The sequence below is a fragment of the Anomalospiza imberbis genome, chromosome 11, assembly GCF_031753505.1.
Source record: "Anomalospiza imberbis isolate Cuckoo-Finch-1a 21T00152 chromosome 11, ASM3175350v1, whole genome shotgun sequence".
Lineage (NCBI taxonomy): Eukaryota > Metazoa > Chordata > Aves > Passeriformes > Viduidae > Anomalospiza > Anomalospiza imberbis.
This window is the reverse complement of record NC_089691.1, coordinates 14,812,142-14,836,005: the sequence shown is the minus strand read 5'-3', so window position 1 is coordinate 14,836,005 and position 23,864 is coordinate 14,812,142. Positions and strand designations below refer to the sequence as shown.

Sequence of the window (23,864 nt, the reverse complement as noted above, 5' to 3'; positions counted from 1 at the left end):
CACAATATCTAGTACTTTGGAGGAAAGTCAACATAAAGTGAAACCAAGCCTGTAGTAATTTTTAGGAGCAGTGCATACCCAGTGAATTGTGAAAAATACAGGGATTAATATATAGGTCTTAAACCTTAGGGAAACACTTTGGACTTCTATAGGCAGTTTAATCCAATCTAAAGGGTGGGCATGTTCTAAATGTATTTTCTAGTGAGCTCTGTGCTCCTGGAAGCAGTAGAGAAAATTGCTTGACCAGCTAATGGGATTAGCCAACCACATTCAAAGGTTTACAGTCCACTATGGAGCATCTAATTGAGTAAGATGGATATTTCTAATATTCATTGCTTTAATTTTTATGTTGTATTAAAGTATGAAAGGCTCAGTGCCTGCTTGTAAGATAGCTGGAAGGTCTCCTGAGAGAGGGATTTTTTAGGGTAAAATAAACCAGAAAGACAGTAAAAAGAGGCAGAGAAGAGAATGTTCCGAGAGCTTCTATTGTGCTAGGGGTGTTTGTGTATCTATACAAATTACTCAGCTGGACCATATTACCTTCCTGTGATGGTGTCATTGATGTGGGAGGAAATTGTGACTTAAGAAGCTAGAATAAAGGATTATGGAAATAATAACTGTTGTTAGAATTATCTGAAAATGCAGCTGGTTTTCCCTATTTGCAGCTATTGTAGTGCTTGCAAGAAGACACAAAATGCAAGGACCACAGGGTGAATCTTCCTGTGCAGGATTCCAGCTGCTGTAGGAGTGGAAGGATGGTTCTCCCTGTCCTTTCTTCCTTTCCATGTCTTCTCTCTGACCCTGGTGTCTGAACAAAATGTAGCTGTAAATGCATCTCCGTGTCCTTATTGCCTCTGGCCTAAGTGCCAGCTGGGGACGTAGGTGACAATGTCAGTGTTTCTCTGCAGGGCATGGGACTGAGGGTGCCCTGCTGCCTGAAGCAGGCTGGCCTGCAGGCACCCAGCACAGCTGGCCATGCTCTGACCCAGCCGGACTCCACGGCACTGATATCAGACTGATACCAAGCGCTGAGGTGTCAGACCCCAGTCTGAGTCGTTTCAAGTCTTTTCCAGTCCAGTAAGCTGTCAAGGGACAGGCACAGCTATGAGTAGAGAGAAGCAAACCCCAAACACAAACTGTTCCTCACTCCTGAGAGCAGTGCCAGAGGGGAATCCAGCATTCCCACATGTGCGGTGGGGATGGCCAGGACTGTGGGAAGTCATGGCAGGCCTGCAGGGCAAGAGGACTTCCTTGCAATTAGCTCTACTTGAGCATCCCCAGATCTTCTGGGTGGGAGAGCCAGACTGCTGTGTGTGTGCACTGAGGCACTGCTTGCTCGGTTCTGAACAAGCGAGGGAGAGGGAACACAGAAATGCAAATTTAACATCTCCAGTGGTACATTGTAGAGAGCGCAGGACTCCAGGACGGTTTGGACGGATGAGAGATCTCTGAAGTCAGGTCTTAGAAAATGTGGTTTATTAAAAGGGGGAAAGGCCCTGCTTGGAGTTGCCAGGCACAACTCGTGGCAGGCCCAGGGAGAGAGGGAGAGAGAGAGAGAGAGAGAGAGAGCGAGAGTTCCAGGTGAGGGTCCCAGGGGAAGGTCCAAGAGAGCGTCCGGTCCCTCGGGCACACCTTATCAGGGGGCTTCAAGGTGGGCTGGAGCAGGACTTGGGCCAATGGGGTCACAGATACCTGATACTTCAAGGGAGGGTCACAGGTGTGGGATGAACCATACATTGGGGGTGAGACAGAGCATTCCATTTGACCTTTGGACCTATCTGCAGGTAAAGGGCATTGTTTAATCAGAAGGGGGGATTGCTTTCAGCCTGGCTATACTATTGTTTTCTAGTTATTCAGTAGTCAAGGTTTGTTATTTCAAATCTAGTTCTCATCTCAATGTCTGTATTTTCCAAATCTTTTGCCAGGCAATCATATTTATAAGGTTTTCCTATTTCATCTTCCCCAACAGTACATTGTCCAAGTAAGGATTGAAACAAGTATGCTACAGGCCTTAGGAAAGAAAGGAACAGACTTGAACAAAATCTGTAAGATACTTATGCCATAAAGGCATAAGAAGTCATCCTGATAATGAACATACAGAAGGTTGCAAAGATAGTGGGGAATTAACCCCATTAACTTGAAAGGGGAAACAAAAGCATGTGTCAATAAATGTTTACTCTCCTTCTGGTATTTGAAAGTGTTCTTATGTGCAGAGCAACCTGAAATATTTTCTGTGGGATTTTGTAGAAGTAATATTAATATTAACTTTGTGTCTTTGTTGCTTTATTTTATTTCTTTGAAACAAGAAGTAAATTTACCATTGCAAAAATGAGATTTTTTTTTTCAGTTGTAAAATTTATCTCAGCTCATTTGTCATGAAAATTTGCCCCTTAGGACTAGTTTGAACAGTATCCCAGGTGTTTAATGTTGTTCACCTAATGAAGGCACAACTCATGAAAACAACTATTGAACTGTGGTACACTTCATGAATACTGAGGAGGCATTCAATTTTAAAATGCATGTAGTGGTAACTGGGTCTATAAACTGCTGCTCCTGAAGCCTCAATGCTGGATGCATATTTCTCCAAATGAATGTTTTTCACTTGCATGTTTTTTTATTTACTGAAGCAGTTTGTAGATCTCCATTTAGCTGCATCAAGCCTCAGAGAGTACAGTTATAATTAGTTTGGCCGTGGAGGGCCTGGCAGATTTTTTTGTGAAATACTCTACTTCATAACATGCCTTACTAGTCACATTTCTGTCCTCTTAAATAAGAGGAAATGAATCGTAGTTGGATGCAAATAATGTAGGAGAAGAGGTACAGAGCAAAGAAAGAAGGCTTTTATATCCAGGTGTGAGGGCCTGCTGTGCATCACACTGTGCTAAAAGAGCACGCTGTGTGAAGAGGAGGCAGGACTATGGGTGGATGAGGAGAAACCTGCTGAAATGTGTCCAAAAGGAGTTTTTAAAAAAGAAGGAGCCTGACCCAGTTGCACCCCTTAGAGAGGAAGGGAACCAAATAAAAGGATCTGTGTAGATGCTGAGCACCACAGGAGCAGCTTCTGCCAAGGCAGAGCAGGAGACCTCCTGCACAAATGTGCCGTTGAGATGCTCCAGCAAAGCTGGAGGTTCTGGGAAGAGAGTATGCCTCGTGTGCCTACCCTAGAGGATGTCTTGGGGTGAAGCTGCTGTTGAAATGAGATGTCACCCTTACTACAGGGGAGCTGCAGCTCTGTCAGCCACAGCCTGAACACAGAATGTTTGTATTCCAGGGAGCTGAAATGAAATAGCTGTCATTGTCTGCCACCCTGATGACAAGCCCACTTCTCCTTTATTTTCTCCTTTTTTTAAGCTTCATTTTGCAGTGCCTGGCCCAAAGGCAGGGGGATTTTGCTCTCCTCTCTGAGCTGATGTTGCTTAGCTCTACTAAAAATGCATATCAGCATTTGCCAGACGCAAATCATTGTTCTTGACATATTATGCAACTTGGATTATAAAAATCCAATGTTTTTCTCTTTCTGTCTGAAAATTTGCAACTTGCCAGCATGGTGGGAGGCATTAGTGTTCTCATTTAATTCTGAGAATTAAGCATATTTTCAAATTTAGGCTGGCTAAAAGTAAGAGCTCTGTTCTGAGAAAAAATGGTTGATGTGCTTCTGTCTGTTGTTGCTGAAATGGCTGTTGAATTTCTCATTAAAAATCACCATGAGTGTGTAACGCAGCACAGAACAGTCAGGATACTCATAGCAGGAGACAGGTCTCTGTGCAGAATTACCAGGCTCCAAATAAATGCTCAAATGCCCATATTTTTGACTGATCTGAGATCACTTAGAGTCTTAGGAATGTTTTAATTTTTCTTTTATTTTTAACTAGTAATTGTTTTGTAACCCTGAAAAGCATTTGCTTGTGAACCAACACTAACTGCATCAGAAAAATAAAAAAGAATGCCAGATAGCTCTATTCTTCAACTTTTACTGTATCCCAAAATAGCTCTAGACCTCATTCTGCTCTGAGATCTGCAGTGCACGTCTCTGCTCCAATATGCTGCTCTCTGTCCTGTATTTTTAGGGAAACCAGTAGGAGCTCAGAGTATATGGGACTGCAGAATCCTTGCTGACCTTAGACTAGGTTTTCTTTCTGTGTTTGAAATGGATGTGCTGCTGTGATATTAAAAATGACTGTGAAAAATTTCATTCTTGCTGCAACCAGGTGGTCAGCGTTTTGCATTCAGCCCTTTGTGTTTCCACTTGAAGAGCAAGGATGAACTCCTGATTCCAGGGATTTATTTTACTTTTGTTTTTATATTGAGGCTGCCTTGTATGAACACTGCAGATTCACTACATGGTGTCACCTCTGCCATGATTCCTGTGGCTGAGATACAAGCAGATTTTTATTTAAAGAGCCTAAACTACCAGATTTGGTAAATTATGTGTCCCAGGTGTTGAAATGGTGAAAAGTGAATAGGTAAGCTGGTGAAGAAATCTTACTGGCAGATCAAATTTCTTAGCTGTTGTGCTTGAAAGCCAGACACTTAACATCATTTTAATGCAGTTTTTGTGTTTGAATTGATATAATAAATGTCAATGTTGAATAGCATAAGGTCATATTTTACTACTTTGACCACAAGTGCAATCTTCCAGGATTCAGTTTTATTACTATTATAACAGTCAAGCTGGAGAAGGTCACCAATATATCTTTCAATATGAAGTAACATATGAATGAATAGTTTATACCAACTTTATTCTCTGCAATGTGCTGTGAGCTGTATTGACAAGGACCTGCCAGGGATATATTCTCTGTTACTCTGGAGCTGCTGTAATCGTGTGTTGCTTATGATCATTAGGGCCTTAGTCTTTGCAAAGAAATGAACCTTTGAGGTTTGTACTCTGCTACTTCAAAAGAAAAAGGGCATTTTCTTCAGCAGTATAGATATTTACTCTGAAAAGCACAGCTATACACCACACAGCATGATGAAAATGATCCAGCTTTTGCATACATACACTTTGGTTGAACAACAACAGTCCCCAGCAGTGCCAGATTTCAAAGGTAATACATCAAGAGTGTGTATCAAAACCTGTGTGCACCCTCTCGCTTATAAAGAGAAAGACTATACTGATCTTTAAAGCTGAAGTAATTGGACACCTACCTGCATATTTACATTGCCTGACATAGTGTTACAATTACTTTTTTTTGTGGCTTCCAAGGTGCATTTGTACAAGATGCAATAGATACCCTTGATTTTTCTTTTGAGTGAAGGGCTGTGTTCCAAGTGAGGCTATCTCTGTTGCCCTCTATGGAAGCTCTAGCACTACTGATTTTCTTCTGTTTGGAATTCATCCGAGGGCGTGGTTTTAATAATTTTTAATGAATTTTTATCATGTGAGGATGAAATGCAACTCAACTTATTAACTTGTATATCTTACTTCCTTAGAGAAAAGTCGCCAGTTTTTGTGGAAATTGATAGTGGGAAAAAAATGAGGGGTTAAAAGGTTTAGCAACATCCAGTGCTGTACTGAATTATGTACAGCAAAAATATTAAGTAATAATATTTTTCTTATTGCACATAGTCTGTTTGGGGATTATGTGCAGCAGGATGTATGAATCCCAGGCTCCTTTCTTTACTTTTTTGGGAGCTTTAAAGCATTATTGTTGCCAAAAAAGTTGTTACCTTGGAAAACTTTTTTGCTTTTGGTTTTTTTTTTTTTCTTTTTTTTTTTTTAGTATCTCAAGGGTTAGCATTACTGAACAGTAAAACTGTTTTGTAAAGCTGAAGTCCCCAAACTGTTTCTGCTTTGTGTGGTTTTGAGTGCACAACAAACAATATCAGCTTGCTGCTCCTGCTGTCAGTCAAGATCTCCTATAGCTGTTGCAGAAGATTTGTGCATCCCATGCCAGAGGAACTTGGTTTCAAATCTTGTTTGACAGCTCTGGAGGTGCTTGTGCTGTGCATGCAGCTATTTTTGTGGTGAAAGCCACGTAATGTAGAATGCTAGCTATTTCAGGTGGGTTTTTCTGCAGGCTGGATTTGTGCTGTGAGCTCCTGAGCACCAGGAGGATGCCCAAGGTGAGACACCTGAGGTGAGGGCTGTGTCCCACCGTGCTGCACCCTCCTGCCCTTGGCTCTGCTCCCTGGGCTTGGTCTCCTGTGTGCCAGCAGCACATCCAGCCCAGCCTGGGGTTTCCCTTGCTGTGCCCAGGGCAGGGAAAGAGGTCCCAATGCACTCCCACCCACACAGGTGTAATGGGAGAATAGGGCTGCAAATGCCCTGGCTGTTCAGCCCAGCCTCTTCTCCATAAGTGCCAAGCCATGTTTCAGTAAAATATTTTTAAGTCTTTCTCCTTGAAGAATCTGAATCAAGGTAAATAATTTTCCTGACATCTGCTTCCACAATGTTTTGCTTGCCATTATGTGCAGATCTATTCTATTGCATAGCACTTGCCAGAGTGGGAACATTTTGTGCTCTGATGTATTCAAAATTATGTTTAATGACTTTAGCTTTCACCTATTAGGATTTTTATTTCTGGAAAATGTTTATAGCATGCAAACAGAGGAAGCAGGTGTGAACGTGCAGGCACATAAGCTAAACCTCCAAGAGAGAGTTTTATTTGTTGGTAGGTTTTGGAAGTTTTGTGATAGATCAGTGGCAGTGTCAGAAATGTCATCCTCCAAAACACAATTGTGTGCCTATGTGAGTTAAGGCAAGAAAGTAATTTTAAAATTGTATTTTAAGATGTTCATTACCCTAGGAATCTCTCCTGCTTTGTTAAAACTGATTTCTTTTTGTCCTGTATGTTGTCCTAGAGCACACTTGGGGAGATTGGAGATGTTTTGATATTGGAGTTCTGAACAAGGAAACACGCTATGAGTTTCAATGCACGTACACATCTATATATCTATAGCTTACACAAGTTTAAAGGAAATCAATTAGCAATTGACTATTGCAGAGCAATGGCGATAGCATCTGGAAGTGGGGATAATTTTCTAAGTCTGAGCAAGGCTTTTGAATGTTCCAGTACTTTTTGAGGGTAAAATTACTCAAGGAGGAAGCTTGAGTAATTGCAGAATTTCATTATTTTAGGATTTCTGTAAGTGCAGATGAAAATGCAGAGGTGTAATTGGTCACCAAATGTTTCCAAATCTAAAATCTGTAAGACAGAGTTGCTCTCAAGGCATTCTCTAAGTGGCCCCCATGGCTTTGATCTCTGTCTGCTCCTGTTGACCTTTAAAGTGTGCTGGAGGGCTCATCCCTTCCCTGGGCCTTGAGGAGGGAGGCATGGCTACCAAGTGTAATTCCTGGTGCTTCTTTCTGGCTCAGTCCTTGCTGCTTGGAAGGCCTAGGTGAAACTGCCCAAGATGCCCAAGGGCAAACACACTCTTCTGAGCAAACTGAAAGAAAATGAAAGCGTGTAAAGCAAAACGAGTCCGACCATTCTTTCTCAGCAGCAGAGTTTGCTTTTAGCTTTATTCAAACATTGGTTCCCCATTCCTCCTCCCACTGGAAAACCTTAAATTATTATAAGTGATACTGAGTGTTTTGTGCATTTTGTAGTACCTCAGGTCATAGAGGTTGCCAGTAAGTGCAATGTTTTACTCCCAAGTGTGGGGCTCTTGATGTCTTGGCTGCTGCCACTGGAGGTTTAGGTGTCAGAATTGTGCTACATATGTGGTGTCAGCTCTGCCTGTGAGCACAAGCTACAGCTCCATCTCCCAGCCTCCTAATTGCTATTTAAGGAGACAGCAGCAACCTTGCAGCTGGCATCTCATTTCATCAAAGTAGTGATAAACTATATTCAAAAAAATCCTTCTCTCGCTTCAAAATCCTTTCATTTTGGTGACAAATGTTGGGGTGAATTTGCATACAAATCCTTTTCTTCCAGAAAAATGCTGATTTTTTTTGTTGCTGCTGTTGTTTTTTTAATGCTTTCTATACATAGTTTGTCTGAAAGTTTTATGAGACAGTCCTTTTTTTTCTTTCATACACAGCCTGATGAGCTGCTTCTGGAACAGAAGACACTGAAACAACATTAAATTGCTTGTTGGTTCCTCTTTTGAGGATAGCCTAAGCATGTTTTGCTATAGAAAAATTTCCCTTGCCTCTTACAATTCTTTGGCTTCTCATCTCCATTCATAACTTTGCTTATCTTGCACATATAAGTTAGTAGTAGAAATATAATTGGATCTGGCCTCATGGCTGCAAGGGGTTTTTAAAATTTTTCTCTATTGGTTTAACATTTTTTTCAAGTTTGGTTTAAAAGGCTGGGGTTTTATTCATTAACTTTCCATTCTAATCAACTGTCCTAAGAAAGTGGCAGTCAAATGGAAATTTTATTTACTCTTTCTGATGGGAAATATGGTTTAAGAGAGTTTAATTCTCTCCTACTGAAAATCTACCCTGTAGAAGCTCTTTTATCACTTGATGACTGGTTACATGGTAAAAACATCTCAGCCTAATCTATCGTATTCTTGGGCACCATTTTATCTCCTCTGCAATCGAATTTGTCTGTAGTGGAACCAACATTCTTTTTATCACACAAGGTCTGATCTTCCAGCTTTCACCTTCAAAAGCACAGCCATCCTTAGGCAGACTGGTAGCTCAGAATGATTTATAACTGAGGAGAACTTTGAAGTTCCTATAAATAACCAAAAAAAAAAGCAGTGTTTTCTGCCTTTTTTAGTTATACTGCAGTTTGCTTGCTTATGCTTAGGCATCTCTAGTGTCTTCATTCTCTATCAGTGACATGCAGCCAGGAGTGACTGTGCCACCAGTTTTTGAGTGGCCTGATAAGAATCCTAAGATAGTAATGTAAAGCCCAGGGAAAAATGATTCTCAAGTGTTTTTCACACCAGTGGTAAGGATCAGCATGGGGCTGCATGTGAAATGCAGACACCACATTCAAGGGGACTCTGCAGAGAACATGTTTAATTTCCAGAGCAGCAAGTCTGCACATCACTTTTGCAAGACTGAGCTCTCCAACGGCTCACAGCCATCACTGACATGTTGGGAGCTCGCTGAGTGATTCACATCCAGCAGCTTAGCAAGGGGAAGCTGAACAATGACAGTGGAGATGCTTTCATTTGGAGGAATACCAAATGGTCCTGCTCTTTCAGCCCCTAGATATGGGATATCTACTTTGTGACCTTCAGAAAGAGAAAGAAATTCACATTTCTCAGCAAGATGGCTTTGATGGTTATCATAAACCCCCAAGATATGATGTGTGCTTGTAATTTTAGGAAGAAACACAGAGATCTGTAAATTCATTTGCAGATACCAAATTACACATCAATTTTCTCCCTCCCATCCAGGATGCAGTTGGAATACTGTCATCTTTCTTTGTTGGATTTTTTTTTTTTGATTGTTTATTTTTGGCATATATTTACTTTCTCTTTTAACACTGATAGCATGTCAGATTTAAACCATTTTTTTTCTTCCCTCTGGGGAACTGTCTACTGGAAATAAGTGCAGTGACATATTGTTGTTATCAGCTCATTTTATGGTAACACAGAGAGTTCCAAACCAAAGATCACAGCCCAAATCTTTGGGGATATGTAGACATGCTGTGGAGTCTAACAGCTACTCAGATCTTGCTCCAGTGAGACTTTTAGGTCTGGGATTAATTTGGAGTGCACAGGGATCTTGCACTGGGTCCAGCAGTGGAAAGGGAAATATCTACTATTGAGGGTGAGGTAGAATGTAGAGGGTTGAAGGACCATAAAATCAGATGCTTCCCTTAATGGACATCAGCCTAAAGTATCTGAAAACCTCACACTATACAGCACTTACAGGGAACTACCCTATAATACATGCAGGTATTGAGGTTCATATGGGTGTTTCCATCTGGAATTTTGCAATAAAGTGGAGAAGGGAGTGGAAGGGAGGATAGCAGCTTTGAGTCTCTGCAGAGCAGAAACCGCAGTCATAAACACAGAATATTTCACCTCTGCAAACATCCTTTCATATCCCTTGTATGGTTGATTTTTGTGTTGATCTCGCACCTACAAGACATTCAGGGTCTCCCCTTGCTACTTGTGTGTTGGTGCCTTTGTTTTTCTTCAGAAGTGGCCCTGTACTAGGCATGAACATCCTTGGCTACTTTCAATAGTATCAACAAAGGAAGAAAACATCAGTGGCTTTTACAAGAAACTGATGTCATGCAGGAGACCAGTTTTAGACTTAGCTCCTCAAGAATGTATGCATTTCTGTGCCTCTCCACAAAGGCTGGCTGCTGCTGAGACTGGAACAGGAGGATCTGCACCCAGTGGAGGTGACAGTCTAATGGAAGTGCTGGGAGTGGAAATGCTCTGTGAGCAGAAAGCCACGCCAGCTCCTGCTGCACACAGCCCCGAAGGGATTTTTTGCTGCATGTGATGGGGTTTGGCCCTTACAGAGGGCAGAGGAGAGGGGTGAGATGCCCTCCCCCCCATCTCTTCCATAAGCACCTGTTAAAGAGCTAAACATACACTGTTCTGGATTTGCAAATCATTATAATGACAGACTGTGACAATAAAAAGAGCCATGAAAATAGATCATGTAAAGAAGTCCTGGATTAAAAATCCCCTGGTACACTGGGACATGATAAAACTCTACTAAATCAATAATCTGTGCATTAAGAGCTCCTCTGGTTATGTAAAGGAACTAAAACAGTCTGTTTTTCTCAGTGAGCCAGAGGAAGCAGTAGCTTGGGTATGTAATAGGATGATAAAGAGTGCTTGCTTTTCGGTAGCCCTTACAGTCTGACTTGATTTACAGATCAGATCTCTGCTGCTGACAGTAGAAAGACTGTAATGATGCCAATGACCGTGTCTAAGAGAGTCTCAGTTGTGTCTTTATTCCAAGTCCTCAGAAAGGAAATAATAGAAACAGATAATCACATTAAAGTAATGGTTTCAGATGACACTCACACAAAATAAGGTTATTCAGTTAAGCTGCTAGTTTGTCTTCTTCATTCCCGTGTTCTTGAATACTGCAGGAGTTCTGGATGAGTATGAATTGATGTACCGCGCATCGCGGAACGATGCAGCCGAGCTGGGAACAATGCGCATTAATGACAATAATAGCATTAGAAGAGCATCTACAGAGGCAATCATGACACAGGGCCCTGTTGTCCTTATCCAAGAGAGCTTATTATGCAAGTGAAAAACAGGGAGACCTACTTTCTGATTCCCTCCTCCTTTATAGCTTTCATTGTCTCGGGTGCTTTGTAAGCTGTGTTTTACCATCTCTGCTTGAGTTTTATTTTGTATTAAAAGGAGTGCTTTTTACGGATAGTTTCATGTTGAAGGTGTACTCCACATCTGTTTTACATTTTCTCAGCTCTTACGTATGACTTTCTCAAAACTGACTCCCCTGGCAGGTGAAGAAAAATGCACCTTTGGGAGCATTTTGTCCTGACACACACCCTCTCTGTGAATCTTCTCATCAACACCAAGCTTTTTATGTTAAAGAAGGTATGAAATAAGTTGTCAGAATTAAGGAGCTAAAGAATAATGGCTTAAAATAATTTCTTTTCATGTTGAGCTACCTCTTAGTCTCTGCTTAAATGCTACACAGGGTCTTTGATATTTCCACTCCACCTTTATCTCTGCTGCAGCTGAGTAAGGGCTGATTCCCTGCTTAGCTGCACTCATGGTTTTAATCCCCAGAGACATAAACTACAGAAGAGACTATTGCTCTATCCCTTTTCCTTCTGAAGTACCTCTGTCAGCCCCCACTTGCCTTTCCCTGGTTTAACCTTTCAGTGTCCTTGTCATCCAGCTATTGATGTTTGTAAGGGTCTCCTGACACACAGAGGGGTGTGTGCACCTGGGCTTCTCTGGTGAGTGCTGCGGAGCTCCTTTGGGTGTTAACAGGGCTGTTTCAGTAGTCCTGCTAAACAGCAAAAATTTACATTTACAAAACCAGTAACCAAGTCTCTTACTTGGAAAGCCATTTCTCTTCTACATCCACTTCAACAGTGCATTGGCCAGTGCAGTAGAGATACACATCCATTATCATGGACTTTGCAATTTTAAGCATTCAAAGGAACTGATGAAAATACACTGGGACATTTATCACATCAAAGATGTGATATTACAGGGCGGAGATATTATAGTTTGCCTCTCTGTCATGCATGTGTGGTGAGGGGCCCTTTCACAAGGGAGACAGAAGATTCTCTCACCTTTTGGACTGTCCCTAAAGATGCTGATGGGCATCACCAACAGAGGGCTAAGCCATACCTTCAAGTGGTGTAGTAATTTAGGCTCCTCCTACTCTCATGGAATAGTTCCCTGGAACAGCATAGCCTATCCTGTTGCTTTAGATGCAATTTCAGTAACTAATTGTGCAAAATATGCCATGAGCACTTCCAGTTTCAGGCAAACACAGCTCTGCATTGACTTTCATTGGAGCAGTTTTCTGATTGCCCTAACAGAACCAGGCAGAAAACCAATCGTAGAAATTACTGGGAATCAGGTGGTTTAGTCTATTTAAAAACTTTGAAAATCCCAATGTACATCACAATATTCTTTGAGGAATACACTTAGTGTAAGATAGCCTGAATTATCCAAATTCAGTTTTCCAAAACTCCCTGTTATTCATGTTTCTCATTATCTATAAATTACATTCAAAATTACCTTAATTACCTGAAACCTTGGTTATCCAGACATATTTGTTGTCTCCTGTGACACTCTGGTAATTGATCTTGCACTGCATTGCTCCAGCTGATGCTTCTCTGGTTACGGAATGAAGGCACAGTTGATCTGCCACGTGCTACTACAGGTTTGTCTTTCTCTGTTCTGCTCAGCATAAAGTTGGTGCAGAGCTACAAAGAGTAGCTCTACATGGAAAGCTCTTAATCATCTGCATTGATAGGTATTTGGAGAAAGTAGAGCTGTTACCAACTGCTCCAGCAGCAGGTCTGACAGGACCTTCCTTGACTTAACTCTGGAGAAAACAGAAGAGGATGAAATGAAACTTCCTAAGCAGCAAAGGACTTCAACACTGCCAATAAAGATCTGGCTTTTCACAGTTCCAGATCCACTGATTTACTCTGGTAAAACAAATTTGCCGTCAAAATTAGGTGAAAAGAAATCCCATGCATGTTCACCATTTATTAATCTGATTAATTTACTACTGTCATCCACAATAGATGCCCAAAACAGAAAAAAGATTGTGCCATAGATAAAAATGTCAATAATGCCTCTGGTTTGTACATAACCTTAATTCCCACATTCTGTGCTATCTTTCTACCAGGTAAAATCTTATTTCCAGGAAAACTTATTGTCTGGTATATGGCATCTAATAAATTTCAAGAAAGTAAATTTTTCATAACTAATACTTAGTAATTACTTATTCTCTCATTATAGGTCCTGAATCATGAGCTAGAATATAGCTTCATAATGATCACATTAGTTTTTGAATATGATGGTGCTGCAGCCTTAATTAAGACCAAATGCTGAGGCATTTTCTCACATTATTCTCAGGTTTAAAATGTGGCTTTCTCTGTTTAAAATGAGGCTTTGCAATGCCATTTTACAATGGCATGTTGCAATTCCAGCAGGGTTATTTTGGTAAATTGAATTTTTCTGGTGGTGCAGGTCATTTGGACAAGACTTGTAGCTGTTGAGCAGCTTTGCATGAACATACCAGTTGCTATGACAAAAGCCATTGCTCCAATATTTAGGCCAAAACCTGCTTTTTGACTGTTGCACCCCAAATTTTGTTTGGTCTCTGCTGCCAACTTTGGGTGTGGCTGTTTATTTCAGTTATCTTGTACATTTATAATTGCTATAGGGGTATTGATAGCTTCATGTGATTGTGACCAGTTTTGTCATCCATTTGGAAAAAGGATATATCAACTGGAGCAATAAAGATATAGTTCTTAGCTGGAATGGGTTGCTGTACAGCAGGATTTCTTTACAGGATCTCAGAGTATCAGAGCAGCTACAGATGACATCCTTCTATATTGGGACTTCTGCATTTCTGTGTTGGTCACTGGTTATTTATTGCTTTTCGGCCTTCTAAGATCCGAAGCTTGGTGTGACTCTGGGAATGTGGTCATGATTCCTGTTACAAATGTAAGTTTAGATCTTGAGTAAATTTCCACCAAATGGGACTTGGATCAGAGGTGGTTTCTGAGCCACAAACTCTCCCACAGCTGCTCTCGCTGTGGTTCCACTTAGGTACCTGCCACTGCCCGAGGCTGTCCCCGAGGCCAGGAGCCAGCAGAAACGGACAAATCCTGCAGTAAAATACCACTTGCTATGAGGAACTGAGCTTTTAGTTGACCTACTTGACATACCCTAAAGGCATTTAAAGGGAATATCAAACATATGAAAGACTTGTTTAAATGAAAAGTGAACAGTTCTGAATCTCGCATTTCCCCGCTGTGGCCCTGTGTCTTGTGGAGTCACTCTACTTTGTGTAGCAGGACTTTGTACTTTGCTATGCTATCTAGCAAGATTCAGACTATAAGCCATATCCATATTTAAATTAGATTTATTGACTTTTAAAAGTAAAATAATGTTTATTGTTCATTTCTTGGAACTATTGCATGTTTCACTGACATGCAAAGTTATTTTAAGTCATTTCAGTGGGGTGAGAAGATCAAGTAGAATAAAAACCCCTCTGTATAAAAGCTGCAATGTGGTCTTCAAAGAGTGTACTTATCATAGTGTGGAGAGATCCATGTCAAAGATTTGCAGTGATTGCTCTTTGTTCTAGTGGAACCACTAGTTTTCTGATGTATTGCATAAATCTGATCTTCTGCATTAGTGTAAACATGTACTGAGCTGCCTTATCAGGATCAAATTATTTAGATAATTTGTCTTATCTTAATGGCTTTTTTTTATTAATGCTAATATGTGGCAGAGCAATATATTAAAACATGTGGGTTTAATAGTCTGAAGCAATTTTTAAGTTTTTATTGTAACTTTATTGCATTTGCATCAGTTCTTAATCATTGTTATTGTTCAGAGCTATGTTTTTTTCCAAACTAGCAAACACTGTGATCTACTACTATTTCCCATATTGTACCAAGGCACTCCTCTAACATATATTTAAATACAGTTCTACATGTAAAATCCATTAAAGAGTCCTCCTTCACCTTTTCCTATTATGAGATACTTACTCTTAATCCAAACACCTCTACAGATTTCCTCCCTAAAGTCAGTCACTCCATCTGACTGAATAAAGCTTGTTCTGGGCTGGGGGAAATGTCAGGTTTTGCATTGCTACAGGTTTATGGATGTCCTAATTCTTTGGATTTACTGGTGCCTTGACATATTGTTGTAATGAAGCAAAATATGCATTTGATTAATTTTTAAAGGCTTTTTTGATGCCCTCTGTGTGTACATGTGTGTGCTGTTTCAGTGTTCTCTTCCTTCTTAACTCCTACAGACAGCATCTGCAAAACCATTATTGTTTTCCTCACATAGAGAAATTGCTCCCATAGCCTTCAAAATTTGAAGAATTGTTCAAGGGCAGAAAAAAGATAAATGACTGGCAGTTGTTTTTCAGTTATATTAATTTTATTAGTCATGCATTCTCCTGTGTTTTTTCAGAGCTCTGGGACTTCTTTCTCTTAGCAATTAGAGCTTTTGAACAAAGAAAACTTCTGCTTAGATGCAATGATGAATTTAATACCCCTGCCCACACTCCTCAGCTGAATCTGGGGACATTGTGGTGAGTTTTAATACCTGAAGCTTTGTCTGTGTGATTCTCTCTGCTTGGGGCACTTGATGCAAATTCATGTAAAACAGTGTAAGAAAAGAATAATCCCTCCTGCTGCCCCCCACGGCACATTATTTCTGCATTCCCATCAGTTTATGGCTGTGCAGAAGGGTTCTTTCATACAGACACATGAAATAGTTGGAAATAATCATTTATTACAGTTTTCTGCAGCTGGTTCTTCTGGCCCCTGAGCTCCCAGCACCCACCCCAAGGCACTGTCCTCCCTGCTCAGTGAGGGCTGGGCTGGCTCCTGAGCAGCCTCCTGATGGACATCTCCCATGTCCATCAAGTCCTTCCCGCTGGTACCAGGAGATGGTGGCAGTATCTAATCTGCATTAATCCTAAAATGAGCACAGCCCCCGTTTCCAAGGCAGGAGTCCCTGTTGGGGGCTGCTCTGTGAGGCTGTTGTCCTTTAAATTACTTACCTAAGCTTATGAAATGCATGCAGGAATATTAAATCTCTGTACTGTCTCTATAGTTTGGGACAGTGTTTTAATGAAAACCAATTAGCTGAAACCAAAATATTAATGAAAAAGCAGTTTTTGAGGTGTTTCCCAAAATTAAATCATTAAGGAAAATTTTTGCTATTAACTAAAGTACTTTTTATGTAAAAAAACTAGAATGCTAAAAATAGATATTTAAAACTTTTTAAACTTTTGGAGATTTTATTAACTGCTACTCTTCGTCATTAAAGTATGTCTTTGGTTTTTTTTGTGGGGGGTTTTGGATTTGTTGTTGCTTTTTTAGATGTTGACTCTTGCACTCCCTCTTGTGAGAGGGAAGACTGTTTAAAGAAACAGGAAATGTTTCTATTCTAATTTGAGCTATGAATTCCTGACTGTGTGAAAATAAATAATTTTCCTAAGTTAAAAAATTTTATAACAAATTGTATAGAAAGCTAAAAATATTGGTGGAACCCAGGAGCTTCATACAGTAGCAATTACCCTTTCACTTTTAGATATTTTGCCTTTTTCCCCTTGTATTTTGTGCTTTTAAAGTCTCACATATTAAGAAAACCTGTCAATGTTTTTAAGTGGCTCCTCAGAAAGGCAAAGAGAAATAAAAGAACTTTATTCCTATTGTTAGAGTGTCAGTACCTGGAGAGCCTTTAATTTTTTCCTTTTTAAAGCTTTGAATTGTTCTGTTTGAAGTTCAAATTCAGGAATAAAACAAGAGTCAAAACTGAAAGTATGTTTCTATATAGCAAATTAATGGACTTAACCAGGAAAAAGCTGTGTTCAGCTCTAAAGCTTGTCACATAAAAGGAATTTTAACCTTTTTGGGGTTTCTTTTTTTTGGTTTTCTTTCTTTTTTTTGACCCCCCCCCCAAAGGCCATTTTTCCAACATTTCAGAACTACAGAATGTGTGTACCTTGATAGTTATGTGTGAAAATTTATAATAGGCACTTTGTGGGGTTGAGTGGAGTTCCATTGAAGTGAACAGAGAGCTTGGCCTAGGCCTTAAATACACAATTACAATAATTTAGGCTTCTAAGTCAAAATCCATATAAAGCAAATAAAAATTACTGCTGAGCCTTTGAATTTCAGCCTTCACTCTGTATGTGTTAGTAGAAGGAAAATTACATTTGAAGTGGTCACCATGCAGATGTTGGCCAGGAGTTTTGATTTTCTTGTAGAATCTGGTTCTTCTCTCTCTGATCAGCTCAAAGCCAGTGTGCAGCTAGCAGGTGCCCACTTTTCAGCCATGCCCCAAAATCCCCAGGGTGAGCACATCCTTCAATCCACAAATCCAAGGGGGATTTTTCCAGCACAGACTGATTTGTGTATGCATATTTAGGTGTTAGAGAGAGAAGTAAAGCTGTTGAGAGACGTCTGCAAGATTTAGAGAGAGAAACGTGTTGTTACAGATTATAATAAGGTGTAAAGGTTCTTCACTCCCTAAAATGGAGAAGCTGACATATTAAATTGCATGTGCTCTAGTGATGTGGACTGACTCAAGAGAATTTGAAGGAAATAACAGCTGTGCACTTCAAAGCTTAAAAATAGAAATTTCATCAGTCAGTAGCAGCTCAGAATGAATGAAGAAATCAAAAAAAAATTATTAATTATAGTGTTTGGGGATAGGAAAGATAAAGTTCAAACTTTCTGAAGGCAGAATGCTGTCAGCAGTGCTGCAGCACGTCTGTGCTGGGTAGCAGCCCCTTGTCCTGCTGAGCCACTCTGTTAAAGTGGGGCTCTTGTCCAAACACAGGCACCTACGGCCATTTCAGATACCCCAAGTTGATGCAGGCTTCCCACCTGACTGGCAGTTATGGTGTAGGGCATATGGGACACTCCTGCCCTTCTGGAGTGGCAGCTGGATGCCCTGAGGCATCTCAGATGGTAATGGATGCTTCAGTCTAAGGAGTGCTTGCACATAAACATAAGTACAAACTCACTTTCACTCACATTTTTAATACATAATCACCTGAAGTGGTTTCATAGCAGGGTTTGCAGTAGGTTGTTGTAGAAAGTAATGAACGGTTTATCTAATTTTAAACTTAGTAAGAATTCTGAGGTGAATAGAGCAGGTGTAAAGCTTAAAATCCAACCAGATATACAATTAAAAACTACCCTAGCATCAAAAATTTTAGTTAAAAACTATTATTTAAAGTTGCAGTGGATGGTTGTTTTCCTAATGACCTCAAATTCATGAATTCACTCTAGCATTTTCCTTTTAATATATTCATAGTTAAATATAACTTGAATGTTGTCCTAATTACATTCTCATGTTAATTTAGCTCTGATTCAGAATTTCTATCATTATTCTTTGTAGAATTATTTTGAAATGATGGAAAGTTCAGAAAAGATGCTCCATTCTGTGATTGTGCCTTTGAATTATTTATCAAATTCAAAGACAGAAATATAGCTAAAATCTAGTTTGAGTTGTAAATGAGTTTTGTAAGGAGGAAGTGCAAGTTCTTTTTGCAGAATGCCACGGGTGCAGCATCAGGTACTGCAGGAGCACTGGTGGCCCCACATGAGCAGGGAGGTCCATGGTTAATAAGAAACCTCCGCTGCACCAGCTGGCAAATGGTGTCTAAGCAGATAAGACAGATGATGTGTGGAAGAGGAGAGACAAAGAGAGATACAGAGAAGTTGCAAAATGACAGTGCAGGTTAGTGACGAAATGAAGAGAAAACCTGTCCTGTCTTGGTCAGAACCAGCCCTCACTCCCTCTGCAATCTGCCCTGGAAACAAAAGCTTTCCCAAGAGCTGTTTTACTCACATTTCCACAACTCATTGCAGTGACAAACAGTACAGTGCTAACTTCAGATTGTAGAAGCCATCATTAATGCAAAAATTGTAGCTGTGGCTCTGAGCTAGGTGGAGAACAAACAATTGCTGGTGGGACATGTGCAAGTCTGAGAGGGTGAGATGCTGCTGGGGAAAATTCAAAAGGAGAAAAGGAAACTTGTCTTAATGTAAGCAGCAGTTTTGCTAGAGGTAAGTGAGGGGAAATTCTTCATTTATAAATGGTTCATTGAGCCATGATAATAAAGCAGTGCTGCAGAAGAAGGATAATTATCTACTTAAGTATCAGATGCCCTAAGGGTACAAGCTTCCCTTCTCTCCTTTGGAAAAATGAACTCAGATTAAACAAATGTCCTTTTTCCTGTTTTAGTGTTGACGTGGATTTCCTTTTTATGAGTAAAATTAATTAGTTTTTCTATTCCTTTATTCCTGGTGTGGAAGTCAGGTCTGCCAATCAACTTTGCAGCTCTTCCCTTGGGCTCCAAGTTTAGCCAATAGCATCATTTATGGATGTGCTCTGTACAGTGCACTAGGAAGGCACAAATTAATTACAAGGGGTTTACTATGCCCAGTAATTTACCAAGGGACACAGTATTGCAGAACTGAACCCCCACAAAACTAGGGGTTTTGTCTCCATCCAGGATTGTTTTTTTTCCAAGCACCTGTTTCTAAATATATTTTTCTCCTTTCTTAAATGTTAATAACATAAGCTGCAACAAGCAAAAAGGAGAATAGTGGTGGCATAACTGATTCTGTACAAAAAACCCCTGAGAGACAGATTTTCAAAGCAGATTAGCACCCACAGCTGGGACCAGTCTTCTCCTGTTCTCTTGGGAGCTGCTACAGGTAGAGCTTGCTCAATTCTGCTCCCACTATAGCAAATATCCATTACAGACTTGTCTGTTCTCATCTGGATTTAGACAAATGATCAAAACCTGCCACTACATCCTTACTTTGAGAAAATGTCTGGTTTTCTGTCCTATCAGAATGATAAGTGTGATTCCTATAATATAATCTTGGTTTATGTAAACATGTTGTCTCTGTGCTTATGGAAATAGTTGATCTTTCACATGTATTAATCTCTCCTTATTTCAAATGTCTCACATGCTTCTTGACAATCAGGTTGATGTAACCTTTTTGTGAACCTGTTAACTGCAGAGCAGCTCCTAGTTACCTTTCCTGGATTATAGAGAATATTCCTGAACACCTGCAGGCTTCAAGATGCAGTAAAAAGAAAGATGACTGTAATACAATGGCATGGAACTTAATTTTCTTCAAATAGTCCTTAGAACACTTATTTTAATACTGGAAAAAATAATTTTCGTAGCCTTTGGTCATGAAAGTTCAAGTGGTGTTAAAGGTTACTTTAAGGTCTTCATTCTGCAAATTCTATTCTGTAAGTCGGCAAAGAATCCTGTCTGCAGGGAATTGAAATGAGAATCAAGTACTTGCTTGTTGGATCTACACAACTGAGGCTCTGCTAAGAATTCTGGACCATATTAATAATGTTGCATAATTGACTTTCAAGTGAGGAATCATAGCAATTATTAATTACTGAGAACACAGCAGATCACTGTAAGCAGCATCTGTGTACTTCCATTATTTACTTTACAGATTCATTTCACTGACTCTCAAATCGCAGTCACCAAGGCAGAATTAAATCTAAGTATATTTACAGGGTTGTGAACACTGTGCTTAAAAGGAAATAGTCTTAATTATCTTAAGGTATTTTTAAAAACACATTATAGTTACAGCAGGTGAGCATTCCTTGTGGATTGTAAATAATGTATAGAAATAAGTGATATGCTATGATCAGCATAGTGCCAGCTTGTCCTATTTAAGTGCCTAAAATTAGAGGTGTAAGATGAAGATTTTCAAAAATATATATCACATATGGGGAAAAGCATTGTAAACTGCTGTCTCAGACAACACATCCAAAGCCCTCTTAAATTTCTCTGGCCTTCCCCCATTGTTAATCACAAAAGAAAATGTCTCTGACTTTCCCTGGAGATAAATACCAGCATCTGTCCATTGGGACAGTAAATTTGAGTCTGTGAAAAATTTTCTTTCCCTTAAATGTCTCAGTATAGCACAAGAGCCTTAGTAATTTTGCCCATATCTGAGGGGTTTGAGGAAAAGAATTCTGAACAAACCATCATCTGATTCCCTGTAATTAGCCCTATGTTTTTGGTGCTCTTGCTGTTTCACCAGAGAGGAAGAGCTCAGGCGATTCAAGGGCAATCAGAACCAGGGCACAGGCTGGGGATTGAGAATGTTCTGGAGCACTCAGATTTGTGTTTGTGCCTTGACACTGCCACCTTCAGATGTCCTTGTTTGTCCCCTGCGGCCGGTGGAGCGTTTCCGTGACCTGTGTCCCGAGGAAGTGGCTGATTTGTTTCGTACGGCGCAAAGGGTCGGGAATGTGGTGGAGAAACATTTCTGTGGCACCTCGCTCACCTTTTCCATCCAGGTTTGTAAACCAGTCAGCTAAGAAAGGTTTAATGGTTTGTTTTATCAGTCTTTCACCCTTTTCCCCTTGTCCAATCACAAAAGGACATTGGAACTTCAAGGGGCAATAAATGCAAAATAACATAATAACAAACAAGAAGCCAAATAACTGCATTGCAGTCTTCTAGATTTGCCATTGAGAAATCTAAAGAGGAAACCAGTGGGAAAGCGTGGTTAATTAATAAGTGCAAAACCTTGGATAAAACCAGCCAACACTCTCAAATGCTGTGCTTGTTTGTGAGTATTTCAGGAAATATTCTTCCTTCAAAGTGTTTGCAGGGTTGACCTCTCGAGAAGGCAGCCACAGCCCCTGTTCCACGGTTAACCCACTGCATATACTTGAGATAAGTGATCCCTCCTCACAGCTATTTATATGCAGGCAGAGAGCTGTAGCCATGTAAATACATTATAAATTCTGACCTTTCAGTTGTTTGTGCTGGGTGTTTTTATACCAAAAATGAGCTCTGTTTAAAGCAAACCAGGAGACTAAGCCCATTCATTAGAATCAGAATTTAAGCATAGTTTGATTAAATTCCTACTTCCACATGTGACTTTATGTTCACAAGGATCAGAAATCTATTGCTAGCTATTGAAAAATATAATTTGAAAAAATGAAAAATATAAACTGTTGTTTTTGTGATGTGAGATAGTTTCCCTCTTTGCTGGGGTCTGATATGGAAAGGAGCTTTGTCCAAAAATTTAGTGTTGAATGGTCCTCAGGAAAAATATGGTAATTTAACAGACAGTGTAATTGATGTAAATGATTATTAAGATTTCTGAATTCCTGTATGATCCTTGTTAGATCCTCTAACCTGAGACTTTTCCCTTTGCTTACAGGATGGCCCTGAAGCTGGACAAACAGTGAAGGTGAGTGCTTATTATTCAGAATCCAAATTAAGACACAATTATAAGAACTAATAAAAGATCAAAGCTTGTCATCTGCAGTGCATTGCTGTATTGTTACTTTATCCTTGAGATCAAGAAGTCCCAGGTGTACAATAGCAGTAAATACTTTTTATTGAAATTGCATAAGATAATGTTTACACGTTTTCTTCCTGGACAAAAATTTTCAATCAAGAAAATATCTTTTCTAAGCTGCTGTGTGTATTTATGCAAGGAAAGCCTCATGAAACAGGCATCTGGTTTAGTTTTTTGTTTGTTTTATGGAGAAAATATTGCCCTTCCATTCATGATCTCTTTGTTTTTCTGTTTATTGCCTAATGAGTTGTAGCTAATTGTAGGAACAGTTAAACTGAACCACATTATGAAAATATACCTTTTGTCTATGCTTTCTCTCAGTGTATTCATATCACATTCTTGTTACTGAAGTTCAAATGTAATGGGCCCAGTGAAGCTAAAAACCAGATTTTAAGTGTACTTCCAAAAATAAAAGGTGGGAGGGTGGAAGGGAAGAGAAGGATTTATGATTATATTCTCCACTTGAGTAATAACACAGATAACATCCAAGATCTCTCCAGCCATGTTTCACCGCCTCATAATGCAAATGCAATTGCATGTGTAGTTAGATGATATGTCTCAACAAGAGATAAAGACTACTTTTACATTTGGAATCAGAGGAAAGTCAAATATGGCTATGGGTTAGCACTTTGTAAAATCAAATTAGATGTCTCAGAGAACCTGTTTGAGTTGATTAAGATAGCTGTGACAACCAAATGCTGGTGGATAGGAACATTTTACTTTTTTTTTTAATTTGCTGAATTGACCTTATTTTTCCTTCTGCCTTTTGCTGCCTGCTTTGAATATTTAACAGAGAGGTAATAGGGACAGAGAAGAAGAAATTAGAATATCATCAAACCTGGGATGTGATGAAGGAATGTAACATGATTTATTTCTGTACTATGACAAAACAGATTCCTTGAGTCATGACTTCGAGTGCATTGGGTGGGTTTCACTGGCAGTGTCTGTTGATAGGAGAAATAATAAGTTAAAATACTTTAGAAGTAAATTTTGTTATTATCACCATTATGATTTACAAAGAAAATCTGAGGATTTATTTTAATAAATTGGACAAGTGTTTTTCTCTCTGGTAAGAAAAGGTGTTTAGGAATGGTTATATGTGAGAAGAATAATTTATATGAGCGAGCAAAGGAAGAGGTAACAATTCCCATCTTCTGTGATTGTGAATGGTAACAAATGCTTATGTAGGCCTTAAAAAAGCAGGAAGTTCTGTATTGCTTTGGGTTTGTTCTGGAAACAAAGAGCATTAACTGTTTATTGCAAAATGGCAGCCACCCTTCATGCCTCCTTCTCACACTTTTAATAGAGATGAAAATGACCTGTTCTTACAACTGTGAACCCCTAGACTTTGCAATAATGAGTGTGTATTCATAAATCAGAGGTTATCAGTTTACATTTCTCTACTTTTCTGCATCA

The 23,864-nt window shown here is 39.7% G+C and overlaps 1 protein-coding gene across 1 annotated transcript in view; it reads left to right on the top strand.

Annotated features, from left to right (window-relative positions):
* FHIT (fragile histidine triad diadenosine triphosphatase) overlaps window positions 1-23,864 on the top strand; it is a 535,025-nt gene that overhangs the window by 375,041 nt on the left and 136,120 nt on the right. The window contains exons 3-4 of the mRNA XM_068202109.1: window positions 21,287-21,432; window positions 22,308-22,337. Coding sequence (XP_068058210.1) covers window positions 21,287-21,432; window positions 22,308-22,337 — 176 coding nt within the window. The remainder of the gene's footprint in view (window positions 1-21,286; window positions 21,433-22,307; window positions 22,338-23,864) is intronic.